Genomic DNA, 19826 nt, shown 5'->3' with positions numbered 1-19826 from the left:
ATCTTGAATACCTAACTTCCCCCCACTCCGACCTTGTCCTGCCTTTACAAGATCGTGTTGGCCGCCACAAAAGGACCCAGCGAGTAACCCTTCTCCGATGAAAATTGGATGTCTCTGAGGTAAAAGGTTGTAAAGACCGACAACGACTTCCAAGTGGCCGCTTCTAAGATCGTCGACACCGAATAATTCCTAAGGAAGGCCGACGATGTCACCATTCCTTTGATGCTATGTGCCCTCGGACACGCATACGAAGTTGAAGGTTCCGAGGTTGGAGAAGAGCCTTCTGATGCTTGTTGAATAACTTCCCCAAAGAAAGAAAGTGACTGCGTTCTTGGAGATTGAACACGAAGGGCATTTAGGAGAGACGAATAACGTTCTCTGGCGAGGCAAAAGTTTCTCAGTCCGAGACAGATAGACTTTTAAAGCCCTAACTGGGCATAATAGCATTTCGGCAGCGTTGCCACCTACAAAGTCTTCTAAGGATGTGACTTTGAATCCTCTTGGTAAAGGATTCATTTCCGATTCTGACTTTGCCACGAATTCTGGTAAGTAAGAAAGAAAAATATAGTTTCCTGAAAAAGAGACTGTCCTAGATATCGCCCGAATTTCTCTGATCCTCTTGGCCGCAGCCAGCGCAATTAGAAAGAGGACTTTTTTAGTTAATTACCTTAGGAGCAGAGAATCTAAAGGTTCAAAGGCTGCCAATTTTAGGAAATTCAATACAACCTAAGCGGAAGAATTGGGCGCTCTAATTTAAAAGATCATGAGAATCTTGCTGGATGAAAGTTCCACAAGATGAAATCGGAATGTGCTGCTCAGCATTGACCTGCCAGCAATTGTTGAGAGAGAAAGTCTCTTGTTTCTCCTTAAAAATAGCAAGAAGTCTGCTACTTTCGCAACTGTCAGGTACAAAATACAATGCCCTTTTTTCCAGCACCATCCATGATACATTGCCCACCAGGCCAGATATAACTTCCTGGTTGAATTTCTTAGGCAGAAAGACAGTTGTCTAGCCACTGCTTTAGACAGTCCCGCATGACAGGCCGCTCGCTGGACAGTCTCCACGCAGCTAGCTTCAGCACGCGGAGGTTCCAGTGGAAGTAGTAGAAGTGCAGCTGTTAGAGTAAATCTCTCCTCTCTGGGAGGAATACCGGAACTTCTGTTAACAGGTCCAGGAGGTCTGGAAACCAAGGTCTCTGGGGCCAGAATGGGCAGATCGGGGTCATCCGAGTGTTTTTGCAGATCCTGAGTTTTGCTAACAGTTCCTGTATCATCCCGAAGGGAGGAAATGCATAGACCTGTAAACTGTCCCATTAGTGCAACATTGTGTCTGTCCCGCATGATATGGGGTCGGCTACAAGGGAGAAGTAAACTGGAAGGCGATGGTTCATCCTGGTGGCAAATAGATTTACCGTTGCTGGCCATCTTTCGAGCAGCATTTGCACCTCGTCTTGCACTAATGTCCATTCCCCTCCGAGAACTTCCTGAGACCGACTCAGAGCATTCGCCAAGACGTTGAGCTTTCCCTACACGAATTGGGGAATGAGCGAAACCGTGTGTTCTTCGCACCAACGGAGCACTCTCTGTGCTACCTCGTTCAACACCTGTGATCTTGTTCCCCCTTCCTTTTTGAGATATGATACTGCTGTAACGTTGTCGCAGAACAACGCTACGGTCTTGTTGCTTACTTGTTCTGCAAAGTAATTCAGAGCCTCCTCGACTGCTCTTAATTCCCTGTAATTTATGGACTCCTCCCAATCCAGATCCCTCCAAAGGCCTTGGGCCTGAGATTCCTCCAGGGTTGCACCCCAACCCTGATCCGAGGCATCTGTATACAGATGTACGTCTGGAAGGGGGGAGTCCAACCTTACGCCGGTGGTCAGACAATGTTCTTCTCACCACCACCGAAGATCCTTCAGGCAAAAATAGTCCCAGATTACTGACACGTTTTCTTCCCAAAGTCCCAGCAATTCCTGAGACACACCTGCAGAGAATGCATCCAGAGACGAGACCCTGGAACAAGAAGGGACAGGGAGGCCATCCGGCCCAGCAGGCTTTTCCATAAACTCACAGGTTGCACTTTGTTTGACATAAAAGTTTCCAGCCGGCTTAAAGTCGCTAGAACCCGCTCCCCTGCTGGGAAAGCCCTCAAAAGATGCGTCTGAATCGTCATTCCCAGATGTGTCTTTACCTGTGTTGGAAAAAGAGAACTCTTTTCGAAATTGATCGAATGCCTAATTCCTGGCATAGGTTCAAAAGAAAATCCCTCGCCTGCAGAGCCTCATCTTTCGACAAAGCTTGAACCAGCCAGTCGTCGAGGTATCTTCTCATTCGGATGCCCCGACGATGCATGATGTCCAATACAGGAGACATCACCCTCATAAATACCTGGGGTGCTGTGGTCAGACCGAAGCAGAGAACTTTGAACTGGAATGTTCCAGTTGGACCCGAGAAACGAAGGAACTTCCGGATTCCTGATGAATCGGAATCTGGAGATAAGCGTCCTTGAGGTCCGCTGAAATCTCCAATCTTCCCTCCAGACCGACTGCAGCACCGACTGGGAAGTTTCCATATGAAAATTCGTCAAGGTTACAAATTTGTTGAGACCTGAGAGGTCTATGATAGGTTTCCAAGATCCTCCCGCTTTGGGGGCCACGAAGATCCGGCTGTAGAACCCGGGAGGAGGAGGAGCGTGCTCTAAGGCTCCCTTCTCTGCCACCAAAGCTAATCCCCTGATGGAAGAAGGGGAGTAGCTGGGAAGATGTACTGGCGAGTTGGATAGCGGAGGACGAGAGTGAAAAGGGACTCTGTAACCCCTCCTTAAGACCTCCACTACCAACTCTCCTCGCCCCAATCCTTCCAGGTGTCCCAGAACGGAGCAAGGCAACCTCCTACTGGTGCAAATGAAGGGAATGTCTCCTATCTCTGAAAATCCTTCTTATGACTGGAAGGTTTCAGATCTGGGGCAGAACTAGAAGGCTTGGAAGCAAATCGTACTCTCTTAGAACTTCCTGGTGACTTAGAGCGAGAGCACTTCGAAGGAGAAGACATTCTAGTCCCATTCGGGGATCTGGCAATCTGCGCTGCGACCCTAATCGCTGCCTGTCGCGACTTCATTGTATATATAGACAACACATTGTTGACCATAGCCGACACGTCTTTCTCTCTGAACAAACTGCTGCTGAGCGCCAATGGAGCCCTCAGCAGTGCCCTCTTATGGATGTCCGGAAAATGAGGTGGCAGGTGATTGAGGTAGAAGTCCCTCCTCTTCTTCCCTAAGAAAGTAGTACATCCTGCAGAGACGTTTGCCTGGTGTGCAAGCCCCATTGAAACTGACGTGATGGAGATACTGGCTTCCCTAGCTGAAATAGATAGAAGCCAGTTCGATGATGGAACCCAAGATAGGAGAGCCTCTAACGACTCGTTCAGTGGTACCCTAACACCCGCAGAAGGGTTACTCGCAACATTGTAGAAGCCCTTCCGAATAGGAAGCAAGGCTGAATCCTGCTTACCCGATCCTATCGCCACTCCCAACCTATTGTCAGCCTCTCTCAAAACCTGCTCGACCCTGCCAAACCAGACAAGATTCTTCGGTGACTGTGTTACCACCGGCTTCATCACATAAAGTCACATCGCTTGGTCATGCTGTGTCAGCTCCTGAGGAGCCTTGGACTGTGGATACAGCGAGTGGATGAATTCCAACATCTGTCTGGATTCAGGCTCATTGGTTGAAGGAAAACCAGCCTCCAGTATCTGATCCTCTTCTTCACAGGAACAGTCTTTGTTGAATTGGTCCGACCGAACCGAAACAGGAAAAAGAGACAGGCTGACCCCTAACAAACCTTGAACTTGATGATCCGGAACACGACACCACTGGGTGCGCAATCCCAACACCTGACGAATCAGTCCTGAACATCTTGGGAGTCACTGAAATAGACTGTGCAAACTCCGCACCCTCCAAAGATGATGATGCAACACCTGGGTCGGTCACACCTGGATGGACAATGCCCACTCCTGAGAGCGGAGAGACCGCAACACCCGCAATACGCGAACCTGGATGTAACAGGGTCGCATGAGACCGGAAATCCGGAACAGAAGGTCCCCTACTTAAAGAAGGAGAGGGAAAAGTTCCCTGATTACCCGAAATCACACCCGAACCTACATATACCGCCTTAGCTGGAGGAACAGAGGAACCTGTCAGAAAGGTTGAGAAAGGAGGAACTGAAGGAAGAAGAAAGGAAGATGTCACAGTCAGAGTTACTACCGGAGCTCCTGTCAACGATGTTGGGCAGGTAGAGAACCTTCCAGCTGGCCCCAAACTCGAAAGGGTTTTGAAGGGAAGATTACGAGGTACCGAACCCGAAGATAAGATTACGAGGTACCGAACCCGAAGATAAGATTACGAGGTACCGAACCCGAAGATACAGGAGAAGGCGCAACACCAGACATCTTAGGTACCGGGGGAATTGCGGACACTGTCAGAACTGCAGAGTTGAACGCTGGGGCAGGCGCGGCGCCAACTGCCGCAGCAACTAGATCAGAAGCCTGCGACGGTACAGGATTTGCTGCAGATGGCAGCGGAGACAAACCCGCTAATGGCATATATGCCAGATGAACTACCAAAGCCCCTGGAATGATCCCCAAAAGGTGGCTCAAGAGGGAAGGTTGAGACGGCGTAGCGGAAGGAGGTTTGGAAGCCGTAGAGGAGTGGGAGAAATCTGAGGTTACAAAAGAGGCCATAGATCTTAGAGAAAGAAAATATACAGATTCCGGTCCTCCCTGATAATCTTGCAATATATCATTTGTGAATTCCGGGAATTTCTTCAATACATGATCATAGATATTTGAATACCCTATACAGGCAGTCCCCGGTTAACGGCGGGCTCGGTTAACAGTGATCCAGTTTTATGGGGCTTGTCTAGCGATGAATATTGGCAATTTTCGGTGCCGAAAATCGCCGATTTCCACTGCCGAAAATCGCAGATTTCCGCTTATCAGTGCCGATAATTGGGTATTGGCGCCAATACGCACCTAACAGAGGCGCCGATAACCAATATCAGCGCTTTTCGGCGCTGATAACCCTGAAAATCGCCAAAAAAAAAAGCGACGAAATTGCCGATTTTCGGTTTGCGGTGATTTACGGTTATCATCACACCCTCAGAAACAGAACCCCGCCGATAACCGGGGACTGCCTGTACTGAAACACTGTCTGACCAATGACCTATACCCTTTGGAAAGACCCAGTAAACTGGCAATGTACTCTGCAACATTTAATGTCCTATCAACTGAACCATCACCATCCAATGAAAATTTATCCCCAGGAGGAAAAGTAACTCTCGAAGAGGAAGGGAAATCCTCTGACCTTCCCAAACCTGGCAAATTTACTCCTGAATTTACATCCTCCTCAACTAATTTAGCAACATTTTCTTGCACGGAGACTGCAACCGGAAAAAGAACCGCAGCTGGATCTAACAGAGATCCTGGAGCCTTAATTACACCTGACCCAGGAAAAGACTGCACCTTCAACTTCTCTCCTACACTCTTTGCTACCTCACTATCCCTATTCGTTTGTGTCAATCCTATCTCTAGAGTTACCTCTGGACTTACACTATCTGAAAAGAGGGGGAAATCTGTTGCTAACACTGCCTGCTCCACGCCGGGGGGGCTGGCAGATCCTACTTTCAAGGTTTGTGGTTCTCCCTGACCCCTGCCACCCGTTAGGGCTGGTTCTGGAACAGGCAGGGGAGCTGAAAAAGAACGGTTAGTTTCTATTTCCCTATTACCCTACATTTTGTTCTTTGAATTCTGATAACTTAGTCATAGAGCTATAAAATAAATTTCTCATGCTAGCTGATAATTTATCTTCCAGTTTCCTGAATAACTCCGTTTCTGTAGCCTCTTTATCTAAACTCTGAGTTTCTGCAGCTGGTTCCTATATTTGCTCTTGGAAGCTAGAGATTTTCTATGCTTAACATAACCCTCCATTTGATCTTTTGACCATGACCTACATTCGTCACATCTCAAAGTCAAGCTACATTGCACCTTCCTACAAGCTATACAAACTGAATGTCTGTCGTGTTTGAGGGTACTCATCCTCCGTTTGCAAGCTATGCATGACCAGTGAGTTGCAGCGTCTCCAGCAGTTGCGGTGTCGGTTGCAGTTATTATAACCGAAGTTGAAGCAGTTGTGCTATCCAAGGGGGGGCATATTTTTACCCTATCTATCCATTGCGAGTCCAAAACGAGCCAGAGTCTAGACAGGAGAGAAAATCCAAAGCCAGGCGACAGAACAATCCAGGAGCAAAGGTGAAAATTCTGTCCAAGTCGTTATTCAATATCAATAAAGTCAGTGTATGGGGGCTAATAACCAAAAGTTCGCCTGAAGCACGAAACATCCATGCAGCAAGGCGAACAGAAAGCAATTGGGGAACCCGGCCTCGGGCGGCTGGGACTTGCAGCAGCGTTGCCAACGGTACTTCAGGTAACTCATCTTGACAAGATTTCCTGTATGCGTTGGTAACACTGACAGTTAATTACCCAAACAGTGGGTAAAAGTTACGGGGATATAGTTTGGGCTGGTGGGTAACCAGGGCTAATTCCGGTGTTCAGGGAGTGCATTGCATACAGTAATTAGTGAATATTTCTCGATGAAAAAATCAGCAAATTACCACATTTTTCACAAATAATTGGGTGATAAGCTCTACAGAAACATCAACAAATACATGAAGCCGCGAATCCTGAACAGCGAATAGATGGGAGTTGACTGTATTTTATAATTTCCATTCCAGCATTAATTTTCTCATTATTTCATACGAATAGCTGGGAGTCTGCATATGATGCCTTCCCCTGTGGGTTATTGTGAGTATTCCTTTTCACTCTTAATCCTTTTATTTTTACTTTCTTTCATTGTGTCAACTGTGATACTTCACTCTGGTCCAGTCAGTTTTTCAATTTTCCTTTCCCAGCTGGATATTATGTAAAGACATGTAATGCATCTTTTGTGGCTCTTGATATTGTGTAGATTTTTAAGGGTAGTGCTTATGCTGTTTATTCTGGATATGTGCTTTAAATTCTTAGAAGTTACATTTCTTTTCATCACAGTAACTGTTGTCCTTTATAACCATATTTAGATTAATTTAAAGAAAATAACTAACTTTTTCACCGCCAATAGCTATTTTCATTACACTATGAGCAGCGGTATAGTGACTGCAGGCCAGTGTGTGTTTACATCAATTAGACCATTGTGTCATGTACTTAAAATTGTTCTTTTTAATCAGTACAGTAAACCCCCCATATTCGTGGGGGATGCGTACTGCACGCCCCCACGAACAGCTAAAATCCGCAAATACTTAAAACCACACTATTCTGACAGTTTAAACACAAGAAAAACCTTCTAAAAATGCTTAAACCTGAATATTTTAATAGTTTTATCACAAAAAGGGCATTTAGTCATGAAAATATGAAAATACAGTAATTAGTGAATATTTCTCAGTGAAAAATACCGCGAATGGGCAAATTCTCCACGAATAATGGGTAGATACATTCCACAAAGAAATCCGCGAATACGTGAGTCCGTGAATCGTGAGAACGTGAATATGGGGGGTTTACTGTAATATGTTCTATACCAAGACTCTGCATACTTGTCAGGATCTGCCAGCCTAGGTGAGCTTGCAGCCTGTTCATGTCTTCTTGTGCAAAGATCTTTACCTATTGTGCTTGTCATGCAGCTACATATAATCATGGTGTTGCTGCTCTACATTTTTCAAATATTTCTGGCTGTGAGCAATTAATAAATGAACCCACACAATAACCTAACAACCATGTCCACCATGTATTCACACATTACAGGGATTGTTTCTAGTGGAGTAGGTTCACTGGTGGGTTCATCTGATCTTTGTTTGATTTAGGTTAATGTGTAGATGAATCAGGTTGTTCCAAATGTTAGCTTTTCAAGATAGGCAAACTTGAAATCCCAGGCCAATTGGGATGGCATTTACAGTCATCTTATTGAGCTTGTCTGGAGCAATATTCACAAAGGTCCAAATACAACAAGAGGTTTAAATGATCACCTTAAGACTATTGTTGAGGGGAGAATTCCTTCTAAATTCCTCAAGTTTCAGACTCCCATTAGGCTGAAAAAAAGGACTGTTATTATTTTGAACCCAGTATGATCCACCAATACTTTCCTATGTATGAAATTAATACCACCTAACTAACTTTATATCTTTAATTAATTACTTACTGGCACCAACAGCTTTTCTGTTTTTCCCAAAGAAGTCTGTAAATAGGTTTGCTTAGAAACAGGGCAGGAATATTTTACCATATGTCAAGATTTAATGCATACTCTGCTACCGATACCCTGGAAACAATAACCTTAATAAAATATCTTAAATTTATATTTATAAAAACACTAACTTGCTAAATACACATCAACCTCCTAACACTGGAGATAAGGTTTCCCTTATAACATACCAAAACCTCTAACATCTTACCATGATAGAGGCACTTTTCAGACTATGAAAAATGCCTCACAGTGGCTATAAATACTAAATATAAAAGAACCTACATGATATCTGTTACTAAGATCTCTTACCACTTAAACCAGTAAAAAGAACTTTTATCATGTGTTAGTCAATAAATCTAAACATCTGCATCCACATGACATCTACCTTTGACTCTGCTTACACTGAAGACTTACCTTGAGAAATTTATCTGCCATAAAAGCAAACAAGAACTGATGGCGTACGTAAAAAATTTACGCATGATTACATTAAAAATCATACTATGGTTCTTGATACTGTACTACTTTTTTCTCAACATTACTGGAATTCCTTTTTACTTGAATGGCAAAGACAAACTTACACAATGCATAAGAGGAGTGGGTTTTTGGAACAAGGGTAATACCTCTCTCTGTTTTCCTTTGGCTTTCCTCTTGCTACCACCTGAAAACATAGTATAATTGACAGCTGCTCAGAAAAAATAATCAACATGTGTCTATTTTATTTTATAAACTATAAACAGAGGGGAATTTTATCACCAAGTCATGTATGCATTTCACATTACCACTTGTGAACCACTTATGACACAAAATAAATGAACTGTTTCTCTTCAAAAAATGAACTAGTAAGTTGTACTAGAGATCTAGGCTAAAAGGTAACATCAATATTTATAAAAATCGAGGGGGAGAGTCAATAACGTAAATCAAATAAAAAATTCATTTGTAAATGTTTAACAGTAAGTTCCAAGTAATACATAAGAGCAAATTCCACAGAGAGCCTATTTTCTACAAATTAAACTAAAACACAAAGGTAAATATTTTTGGACTGAAGCTTCATTTCTTTAACAACAAATATATCAGTCAGTTCATCAATATCAGAGCCCTCCTGAACCAGGCAGTGTAAAGTTATCCATTACCAATGTTTATTGTGTCTTACTCTACTTCTAGTGCAACTTAAACAGAGTATTACGATTTTAAACTAGATGCAATTTCTCATGGCATTTTTCCATTATTCCAAAAATGATATGACAATTACTATTTGAGAACTGGCAGCTTTATTTGATTCCCTGCTACTCTGAAAACTTGTAAATAAAAGGTAGTACCAATTTTACCTAGCCAATAGAAATATAAACTAGAAGTGGTTAAGCAATACATCTTTATATACACTGCAAAACTTAATTTGTTTTTTAACAACACAATTTCTTACCAAATTCATTTTCAACAGGAAGCGGAGCCTTTAGATAATATCCGGATAGCTTTTTGTAATTAGACACACCTCCTACAGCTGAAATTCCACCTGCTTGCTGCGACATATGAGCTGGAGTATGTGGTGAAGATGGAGGAACCTTCTCTAATGATTCATAAGGAACCTTCAACCTGGTATAAAGGGAAATAGTGTAAGATATAATAGGAAAGAAAAGCAACAAGGACATTGCAAAATTCACAAGATACTGTCTGTCTAAAACCTGCTAATCAGAGGTATGCTACATTTTGCATTATCATTATGAACGCTATTCATATGCAACAAGCCCACACAGGTCATTGACTCAAAATTCAAGCTTCCAACGAATATGGTGTTCTTTTGAAAGAAGTACCAAAGGTAATAGGAAATAGAGAAAGAAGTCAATTATTAAAAAAAATCAACAAACTAATAAATAAATACATAATATAAGTACATTATCCAAATACTAGGATAATTATTTTTGGGTAATAATGCATTGCATCTTTGCTTTAACTTTCGAAGTTCAAATTGCACAACCTCTTCAGGGACACTGTTCCACAGTCTAACAGTGTGAGGAATAAAGTTCTTCTGAAACTAAAAAGTTCAACAGCAAGGCACATTTACTGTATACTGGTAATGCTGTCAGCATATCCGGTTGCTCTCTGCAGGAAAAGAGGCTCAGGGATCAATTGTGAATGTGAAGGATCTTTGTTAAAATACAACCTAAAAATTGACAAACAAGAGACCATCCGTCGATGATTCAAATCATAACTGTTAATGTTAGGAAACAGAAAGCTAATACCAGGAACCACTCTGAAAAGAGATAAAACTCTGGCAGAAGCAGACATCCCAACCGGAGAACAGTATTCTAATAAAGGAAAGACAAATGACCTAAAACAGCTTGCACTGATTTTATCAGTTATTAATATATGAGGCCTCATGTATAACACCTAAGATCACATGACATTTGCTGATGTTTCTCAAAAGTACGAAGTGAATTAAAAGTTACACAGAGTGGTTAAGGCTTCAGACTTATTCAGCAGTCCCATCTGCCAGAAGGGGAGGATGGGGTGGAAAATCTTACAAGATCTACTAAGCAATGGTATTTTAGTTTTACTGGAGTTCATACCCCACCAATTACACCATTCACTAATCCTCTCCCTGACATGATTGGTACTAAGGGTGCAGCTTTATTTCTTATAAGTGGAGACTACTACACACACAAGTGTTTTATAACAAGCATATTGAACAATTTTGTTTTCCAGGCCAACAACCATATCACTTGTATACACTAAAAATAACAATGGACCAAAACACTACCCTGTGGAACTCCAGACACAATAGGTCTTGGTTCACTAAAGATCCCATCAATAGCAACTCACTGCTGCCTAACTTAACATAATCTTGGAAGTAATCCTAAAACATATCAACACACTCCAAGATTCTGAAGTGCCTTACGATTTACTAAACTGAACGCACAAAACCTTCCAATCTGAGAAAAGTTATTTCCCAGAAATCTTTAACTTCATCACCAACATTTGTATATCATATACTGTACTTTCTTCCTGAATTTACGTACAGTCATGACTTTATCTAAAACCTTTTCCATATTTTCTGCCCCTTTCCTATTGGTTTTCATGTTTTCAACCTCCACTACTACTTTTTTGACTTGAGTATCCCTCACAACTTCTAATAACGTCCTCACCATATCTTTCAGACCTTAAGTCTCTTTTTGAAACTCTTAGACACCACATAGCTCTCCATCATCATCTGCAATATGATTTTCACACCACATTCCACCACAAACCATATGTCTATAGCTCCCCTTTTCCTGAACTTCCTTTATTTCCTTTGTTGGAGTCTATGTCTTTGCTGTATGAGAAAAGTACAAGCACTAAAATTATTTTATGTTTACTAATAGGGCATTTTCACAATCACAACCCTCTCATAACATACTTTTTCCTTTGCTTCTTCTTCCGTCACAACTACAAAGTTCACTGACACCAAAAAACCATATGATAAGTAATAAATTTCTAATAAACACTAAAAAAATCACTATCATAAAATAATGCTTTGGAAAACCTATAAAATATGATAAAATATAAAATTTATAAAAGACAGCAAAAACAGTTACTTAAATCTATGCTTTCCAATAAAATTACTGTACTTATATTAAACCATTAATCATCATATAGCAACCAGGTGAACAAAGACTTGTGTTTAAAGAAAATGCAATCCAAGGAAAAAACAATGAAGAACTGACAAAGTCCAAATGGAGCACAATGAGTTTGCAATGGAAGAATCTCCTTAGGATGGGTATTTCCAAAAATACACAAAGGACACTCATGTACACAAGAGACAAAACCTGGTACTCTGGGAAATGCATGTTCCTAATGTGACCTTACAACTATAGCATGAATCATGATGAAGATGAAGATGAATGACTGAGTGACCGACTGATTATGAAACTTAGGTCTTCATGCATATCCTGACAATTCCTATGTAGAAACAGAAATACATAACAAAGACAAATAAGAGGGATGTATGCTGAAGATAGGATCTAAGAACCTATGAGGACTCAGACTGTCCTCTTGTGCTATAACACTCAGAGCAGAAACAACAAAGGGACCAACAAACCCCTAATAAGGGCTTCAGAGCCGAAAACACGGTTTTTCAGGAACACCTTTTTATCAAAGCATCGGATAAGGTGAAAGTTGGCAAGTGTATATTTTATAACCCTACCTAATTTTTGCAAGTATTATTTAGTACCTAAGTTCAATAGTTCTGGTACTTATCAGAGTAAAAGCGTGTTTCCCATGCCAGAGCCATCAAAATCGCAGGTAATAGTGATGTTAACCTATGACATCATGAGGCTCCGCCCACAGTGAAGAGAAGTTTACACATGGGGAAAACATCTTTTCACTGTGGCTCTGCCCACTTGCCGATGATACATTCACTAATTGGTATTAGTACCCAAAGCCAAGAGAAAGAGGTCTGCTCACTCCCCCCCACCCCCAAATCCCCCATGTGGGCAGAGTTTTGTCTACCTCCTTATTCTGTCAGCAGGTGAATTGCCGTAATGAGCAGGTACCTCTAAGATATGTCTTCACCTACGTAGCTACCCCAGGTGAGAAGCAACTCCACCCAATTGGGTAGACCTTGTCTCTCTTGGCCTTGTTAGTACCCATCCTAGACTTCAGTGACATCAATGATGATGAGCAGGATTTGTCATTGTCCCCTGGATTGCATTATCATTCTCAATATTATTATTATTATTATTATTATTTTGTGGAGGTTTCATCACAACTTCCACAGCAGTTGTTGGGACTAAGCTGTTAGCTTAGAATTCTTCCATATCTTCTTCAAGTTTACCTATCTGTGTCTCCTGAGCCACATATGGAGCATTACAATACACAGCAAAATGACTGAGAAGACTCAAACATATCAGGTGACAAGAAGGACAGGGAGGAGGAACAACACTGGAACAGATAGACTTATGGGCAGACCTAACATACTGTCTGTGTAATCTATCGGCCTATCTCTTCCAAAATTTTACAAAATTATTCTTTTTTTTATCAGATGACTCCTTACTATTGGCCTATCTCTTCCAAAATTTTACAAAATTATTCTTTTTTTTATCAGATGACTTCTTACGTTCTACACAAAGGGATGAAACACTCATTACCCTTACAGGTTATACACATACACACACACTGTGTGTGTGATCATCACGCCCAACTTAATACATCCAGCTCCCGCAAAACTTGTTCCTACTGAAATTAAGGCTTCTATCTCTCCTTGCTGCTGATGACATAATGCAAAACAGGAAATAAGCATAATACCACACAGGAGAAAATGAGCCAAGATATAATCAAAATTAGTACAGTAAATTCACACTGTAAACACAGGGACATGGCAGGAAGAATTCTGACATGAACGTATTCATTCCAACACCACCTGGTCAGAAACAAGTGATTATTGACAGTCCATCCAGGTCAGTCAATTGTTATTGTTTTGTTTATTTTGAATGGTAATTACACCTAACAGCACAAAGATTTAAATTAATATAACAGTAGGTAACAATATACAGTAACAGAATACAGAATTTAGGCCAAAGGTCAATCGCTGGGACCTATGAGGTATTCAGCACTGAAACAGAAATTGACACTAAAAAGCTCTCAAAGATGTAACAGGAGAAAAACCTCGCAGTTACACTATGAATCAATTGTTAGGAGAGGGTAGAAAGTAAAATGGAATAAAGACAATATGAATGGAAGTACAGTAAAAGGATTGCAAGGGACTGCAACTAGAGGACCAAAGGGACATTGCAAAGAATACTTACAGTGCACTGATGGCACTACACCTTACAAGGAACAGTAGGTAAGATTCATCCTAAATAATTTCTCCAAGCATGTTTATTGTTTTTAACACTAACTTGCAATACTGCCTGCATCATCCAGTAACTTCTTTCTCATTTTGGTTTTCCCATTTCCACCCTTTATATAATTTGCCTCTTACCCATCTCTTCCCAATTTTCACCGTCCACTTTGCTATTATATTCCAACTTTCTGCAATCACTTTACTATTCCAAATATTTTCTTTCTTTCCCTTATTGTACTAAGATGCAAATTTCCATTCTACTCCCCCCCCATCCTCATCTTGGCCCTTGTTACCTGCCTACTGGCCTCCCTCATCTTATATCTGTAGAATTCTCTCTCCTCTTCCTCATCCATTCTCTGGAGGGTTTCGACTCTTCCTTTTTTCTAGTGCTATTCATCTGAACTCATTACACTACCCTGTCTCTGTCTGTTTGCATCTATTCCATGATGTTACAGCACATGCACACACTACTGCTTTGCCTTTTGAATTACTTCATCACTTCTTACTGAATGCTTGTTGAAACTTAATTTATAATCTTCTGAACTTCACTGCTGTTTCTGTACTTTCAAAGCCTGACAGTATGGAATCAATATTAGGTCACAAACAAACTGTAATTCTTAATGAATAACTGAAGATATGAAATATAAATAAATTTACAAATGCATTTATACTGTACTTGCTGTTTAATACCTTTAATATTGCAAAATTTCAAATTACTGCATTCTTTAAACCAAACTGGAGAAGAATTTACAAAACCATAGAGTAACTGAAAAATACATCAAGAAAATCTTACCTATTTCCAATTTCTTCAATATATACATCGACTGGACCTTTGTTCTCGGACATTTCTTGAATATGACCATGAAAAACATCAACCTTATCATCAGTTAACTTTGACTCCTTAGTTTCACCATTACCTGAAAGAAACAATTCTCAATGTGAGAGAAAAATAGAGAATTGCATGAGGATGGTTCCACCTCTACTGGGGATTACCTCATTGAGGTAATTAAGATTCATGTCACTATCACCAGGTTTGACATGATCCTGCTACCACTAGTAGTAAAAGGAAATGAAACTTTTCAGTATATACTGTGTATATATATATATATATATATATATATATATATATATATATAGACAGGCGGTCTCCGGTTTACGACGGGGGTTCCGTTCTGACGACGCGTTGTAAGCCGAAAATCACCGTAAACCGGAAAAAGAGAGAGAGAGAGAGAGAGAGAGAGAGAGAGAGAGAGAGAGAGAGAGAGAGAGAGAGAGAGAGAGAAAGAGAGAGAGAGAGAGAGAGACTGCCTCACCACTTATCCACCAGAAAAGGACTTGGAATTTCACAGAACTACATTGCTCTCCCATTTTTACTTCAAGTATCATCCTACATCAAATATAGCTTAAATTATTATCCTATTACTACTGTATTAATCTTTGAAATTATATTATTAATAATTTTCAAAGTCATCTTAAACACTAGTACCCTTTTCCAACCAGAGAGAGAGAGAGAGAGAGAGAGAGAGAGAGAGAATGAATTACAGCCATACTTCGAACTTACACGAGGTAAGGTTCCAGAACCCCTCGCGCAGGGTGAATTTTTGCGTAAGTTTGGCATGGTCTCTAAAAATACTAATAAATGCTTATTTCTAAAGTTTAAACACTAAATATGACCCTAATCATGCTCCCAAATTATTAAGTTAACTTTCAAATGGAATTAAAGTTACTGTAATTTCATTTAAAAGTTAGCGTAATACATTACCCTTAAAAAAGAGAAATAAATGGTTTACATAAAAATTGAGAGTTGTAGGAGAATTTCTCTCTCTCTCTCTCTCTCCCTCCCCCTTCCAACCGATCTATTTTTAGAATCGTCTCAAGCTCTTTTTAACAACTTTATTCTGCATCTCTTTCTCTTTGTTCTGAAATGCTTTTTCATGAACAAACAATGTTTTATATTTTGACTAATACAACTCTTAGTTATTATGTCTCTATGTTTTAGAACATATTTGCAACACTAGCGCATTTACACTTCGTAGACGATACAGGTCAAATTAGATCAATTTAAACTATTTACTGTACAGGTAAAGACGTATAGAGAATTAATAAGTTGTAAAAGTGTGTGAGTGCTAAGTATGAACGAGAGAGAGAGAGAGAGAGAGAGAGAACCAACCCGAACGGTACAGAATCGCCTAGTTCAATGGTTGTCCTTACTTAAGAGAGTGAAATTATTTATCAATTATTATGGAGAGAGAGAGAGAGAGAGAGAGAGAGAGAGAGAGAGAGAGAGAGAGAGAGAGAGAGAGAGAGAGATTGTCCTTACTTGAAATGTCAAGTTATATTATTTATGAATTACAGTATTATGGAGAGAGAGAGAGAGTTAGCTTAATACACTGCCCTTAAAAAAATAAATAAATGGTTGACTTAAGAATATAGTGTGTGACTCTCTCCCCCATTCCATCAATCTATTTTTAGAAGCCTTCTCAACCCCGTTTTTACAAACTTTTTTATTCTATCACTTTCTCTTTGTTCTCAAATGCTCTATGTCTCTATGTTTTAGAACTGCCCCATTTACAGTTTGTAACTGGTACAGGTAAAATTAGATCAATTCAAAATTATCTACTGTACAGTTAAAGACATACAGAGAAACAGTGCTGTAATACGTAGGTTGGCTAACTTCGAACATGAGAGAGAGAGAGAGAGAGATAACAATTGTCCTATTTAAGAGAGTGAAATTTTTCATGAATTATTACAGAGAGAGAGAGAGAGAGAGAGAGAGAGAGAGAGAGAGAGAGAGAGAGAGAGAGAGAGAGAGAGAGAGAGAGAGAGAGAGAGAGAGAGAGAGAGAGAGAGAGAGAGAGAGAGAGAGAGAGAGAGAGAGAGAGAGAGAGAGAGAGAGAGAGAGAGAGAGAGAGAGAGAGAGAGAGAGGTGATTACATCGGTAAGCAGTTTTATGATTTCACGGGATTTTAATTTAACTTATATTGATACCTTGCTGTGGTTACCTTAATTTTAATATTTTAAAATTAGTGAATAAATTTTTCATCATAAAAAATGTATTTAGTCATGAAAATAAAATAAAAATCAGTAATTAGTGAATATTGTTCTATGAAAAAATCCGCAAATGTAAATTTTCTTCCATCGTATGCGTTGGACACTGAGTCATCCCAAATATTACCGTGAGAATCATAAGAAAACTTTAATTTTAATCCTTAGGGTGTCTTGAAAACAACGAATCCTGCATTTATATTGAGTTTTTCACAATAAAAACCCTCCAGATATTGACCATTCTGCTGTTTTGGATGCATATTTCTTCCGATCGTCGTCGGACTGGCATCGTCCGAAATAACGTCAAAAATCGTAAGAAAACCTTACTTTTAATCCTTTGGGTGTCTTGAAAACAACGAATCCTGCATTTATATTGAGTTTCTCATAATAAAAACCTTCCAAATATTGACCATTCTGCTGTTTTGGATGCATATTTCTTCCGATCGTTATCAAATTGGCGTCGTCCGAAATACCATCGAAAATCGTAAGGAAACCTTATTCTTAATCCTTTGGGTGTCTTGAAAATAACGAATCATGCATTTATATTGAGTTTCTCATAATAAAAACCCTCCAAATATTGACCATTCAGCTGTTTCGGATGCATATTTCTTCCGATCGTCGTCGGACTGGCGTCGTCCGAAATACCGTTGAAAATCGTAAGAAAACTTTACTTTTAATCCTTTGGGTGTCTTGAAAACAATGAATCCTGCATTTATATCGAGTTTCTCATAATAAAAACCCTCCAAATATTGACCATTTTGTTGTTTTGGGTGCATATTTCTTCCGATCGCCGTCGGACTGGTGTCGTCTGAAATACCGTCAAAAATCGTACAAAAACATTACTTTTATTCCTTTGGGTGCCTTGAAAACAATTTATCCTGCATTTACATAGTTTTTCAACAGAAAACCCTCCAAAATTTACCATTCTGGAGCCATATTCTTCCGTCAGACCGGCGTTGTCAGCGTCGTAAACCTGGAACATGCGTTTGTAACCCAGGACATAATTTTTTTATGAATATATTTGAAAAGCGTTGTAAACTTGGAACGTCCTAAGCCGAGACTGTTGTAAACCAAAGACTGTCTGTATATATATATATATATATAATATATATATATATATATATATACAGTAAACCCCCCGTATTCCCATTCTCATGGTTCGTAGACTCACGCATTCGCGGGTTTCTCTGTGGAACATATCTAGCCATCATTCGCGGAAAATTCGCCCATTTGCGGTATTTTTCACTGAGAAATATTCACTAATTACTGTATTTTCATATAATTTTCATGAATAAATGCACTTTTTGTGATAAAACTATTAAAATGTTCAGGTATAAGCAGTTTTACAGGGTTTTTCTTGGTTTAAGCTATCAAAATGGGCAGTTCTAAGTGATTCATATACAAGCATTAAGCTACAAACGTCCTTTAACCCTTAAACGCCGAGCCCCTATTTACAAAAGTGTCTGCCATATGCCGGCGGGGTTTGGGAGTTAGTGCCGAAGCAGAAAAAATTTTTTTTCAAAAAATCACAGCACGCTTATTTTTAAAAATAAGAGTTCATTTTTGGCTCCTTTTTTTCATTGCCTGAAGTTTAGTATGCAACCATCAGAAATGAAAAAAATATCATTATCATATATAAATATTGGAATATATGACAGCGCAAAAAAAATTTCATATATAATTGTATACAAATCGTGCTGTGAGCAAAACGGTTAAAGCTAATGAGCTATTTTTGTTTTTTGTTGTATTGTACACTAAACTGCGATGATTTTGGTATATAACAAATTGTAAAAGGATCAAAGCAACACAGAGAAAATATTATCAAAAAATGATGAATGAATTTGTAACGTGCAGATGTAAAAAAAGTTTTTTTTTTTTAAATTCACCACAAATAGAAATATTGTGCTAGAGACTTCCCGTGTGTTGCAAAATGAAGGTAAATGATTGAATATTACTAGAATGTAAGAGTTTTAGCTTACAACTGCATTTTTCGACCATTTCGGTCGAGTCATAGTTGACAGAAGGTTGAAATTTCAGCACTTATTGTGATCTATATGAAAATATTTCAAAACTGATAAATGCTACAACCATGAGTTAATTTTTTTTGTATTCTACATGAAACTGCGCACATTTTCATATATAAAACTTTATGTAACGGCTAATATAAAACGGTGCAAAAATTACGACAAAGTGACTAAAGAAATTCTGAGATTTTCAGCAGAGTTAGCTGATGCTTTCTTTTGGGATAAGTTAGCACGCACGGAAGTAAGGAAAAAGTTTTTAAAAATTCACCATAAATCGAAATATTGTGCTAGAGACTTCTTGTATGTTGCAAAATGAAGGTAAATGATGGAATATTACTATAATGTAAGAGTTTTTAGCTTACAACTGCATTTTTTTACCATTTCGGTTGAGTTAAAGTTGACCGAAGGTTGAAATTTTGGCACTTAACGTGATTTATATGAAAATATTTCAAAACTTATAAAAGCTACAACCATGAATTATTTTTTATTGTATTCTACATGAAATTGCGCACATTTTCATATATAAAACGTTATGTAACGGCTAATATAAAACGGTGCAAAAAGTACGACAAAGTGACTATAGAATTTCTGAGATTTTCAGCAGAGTTAGTAAGAGCGGACGTAAGGAAAAAGTTTTTTCAAAAATTCACCATAAATC

The 19826-nt window shown here is 39.5% G+C and overlaps 2 protein-coding genes across 22 annotated transcripts in view; one reads left to right on the top strand and one right to left on the bottom strand.

Annotated features, from left to right (window-relative positions):
- The window catches only part of LOC136833716 (UDP-N-acetylglucosamine transferase subunit ALG13-like), a 539859-nt gene that overhangs the window by 388842 nt on the left and 131191 nt on the right, over positions 1-19826 (bottom strand). For 8 of the 21 annotated variants that reach the window (XR_010851592.1, XM_067095932.1, XM_067096009.1 and 5 more), the window contains exons 9-12: positions 14893-15016; positions 9705-9874; positions 8905-8942; positions 8070-8132 (exon numbers count right to left, since the gene is read on the bottom strand). Coding sequence is in view for 19 of the 21 variants with exons in the window: in XM_067095932.1 (XP_066952033.1) it covers positions 8070-8132; positions 8905-8942; positions 9705-9874; positions 14893-15016 (395 nt within the window). In the remaining 2 variants the exon portion in view is untranslated. Of the gene's footprint in view, positions 1-8069; positions 8133-8862; positions 8943-9704; positions 9875-14892; positions 15017-19826 lie in introns of all 21 variants that reach the window. The other 13 variants (XR_010851593.1, XM_067095981.1, XM_067096054.1 and 10 more) reach the window with 2 other exon arrangements.
- Positions 1-19826, top strand: part of LOC136833810 (uncharacterized) — a 345490-nt gene that overhangs the window by 316225 nt on the left and 9439 nt on the right. The gene's annotated exons all lie outside the window — the stretch shown is intronic.

Source organism: Macrobrachium rosenbergii, chromosome 4 (genome assembly GCF_040412425.1).
Source record: "Macrobrachium rosenbergii isolate ZJJX-2024 chromosome 4, ASM4041242v1, whole genome shotgun sequence".
NCBI lineage: Eukaryota > Metazoa > Arthropoda > Malacostraca > Decapoda > Palaemonidae > Macrobrachium > Macrobrachium rosenbergii.
Note: the sequence above shows the minus strand (reverse complement) of the source record. Positions and strands in the feature narration are given on the sequence as shown.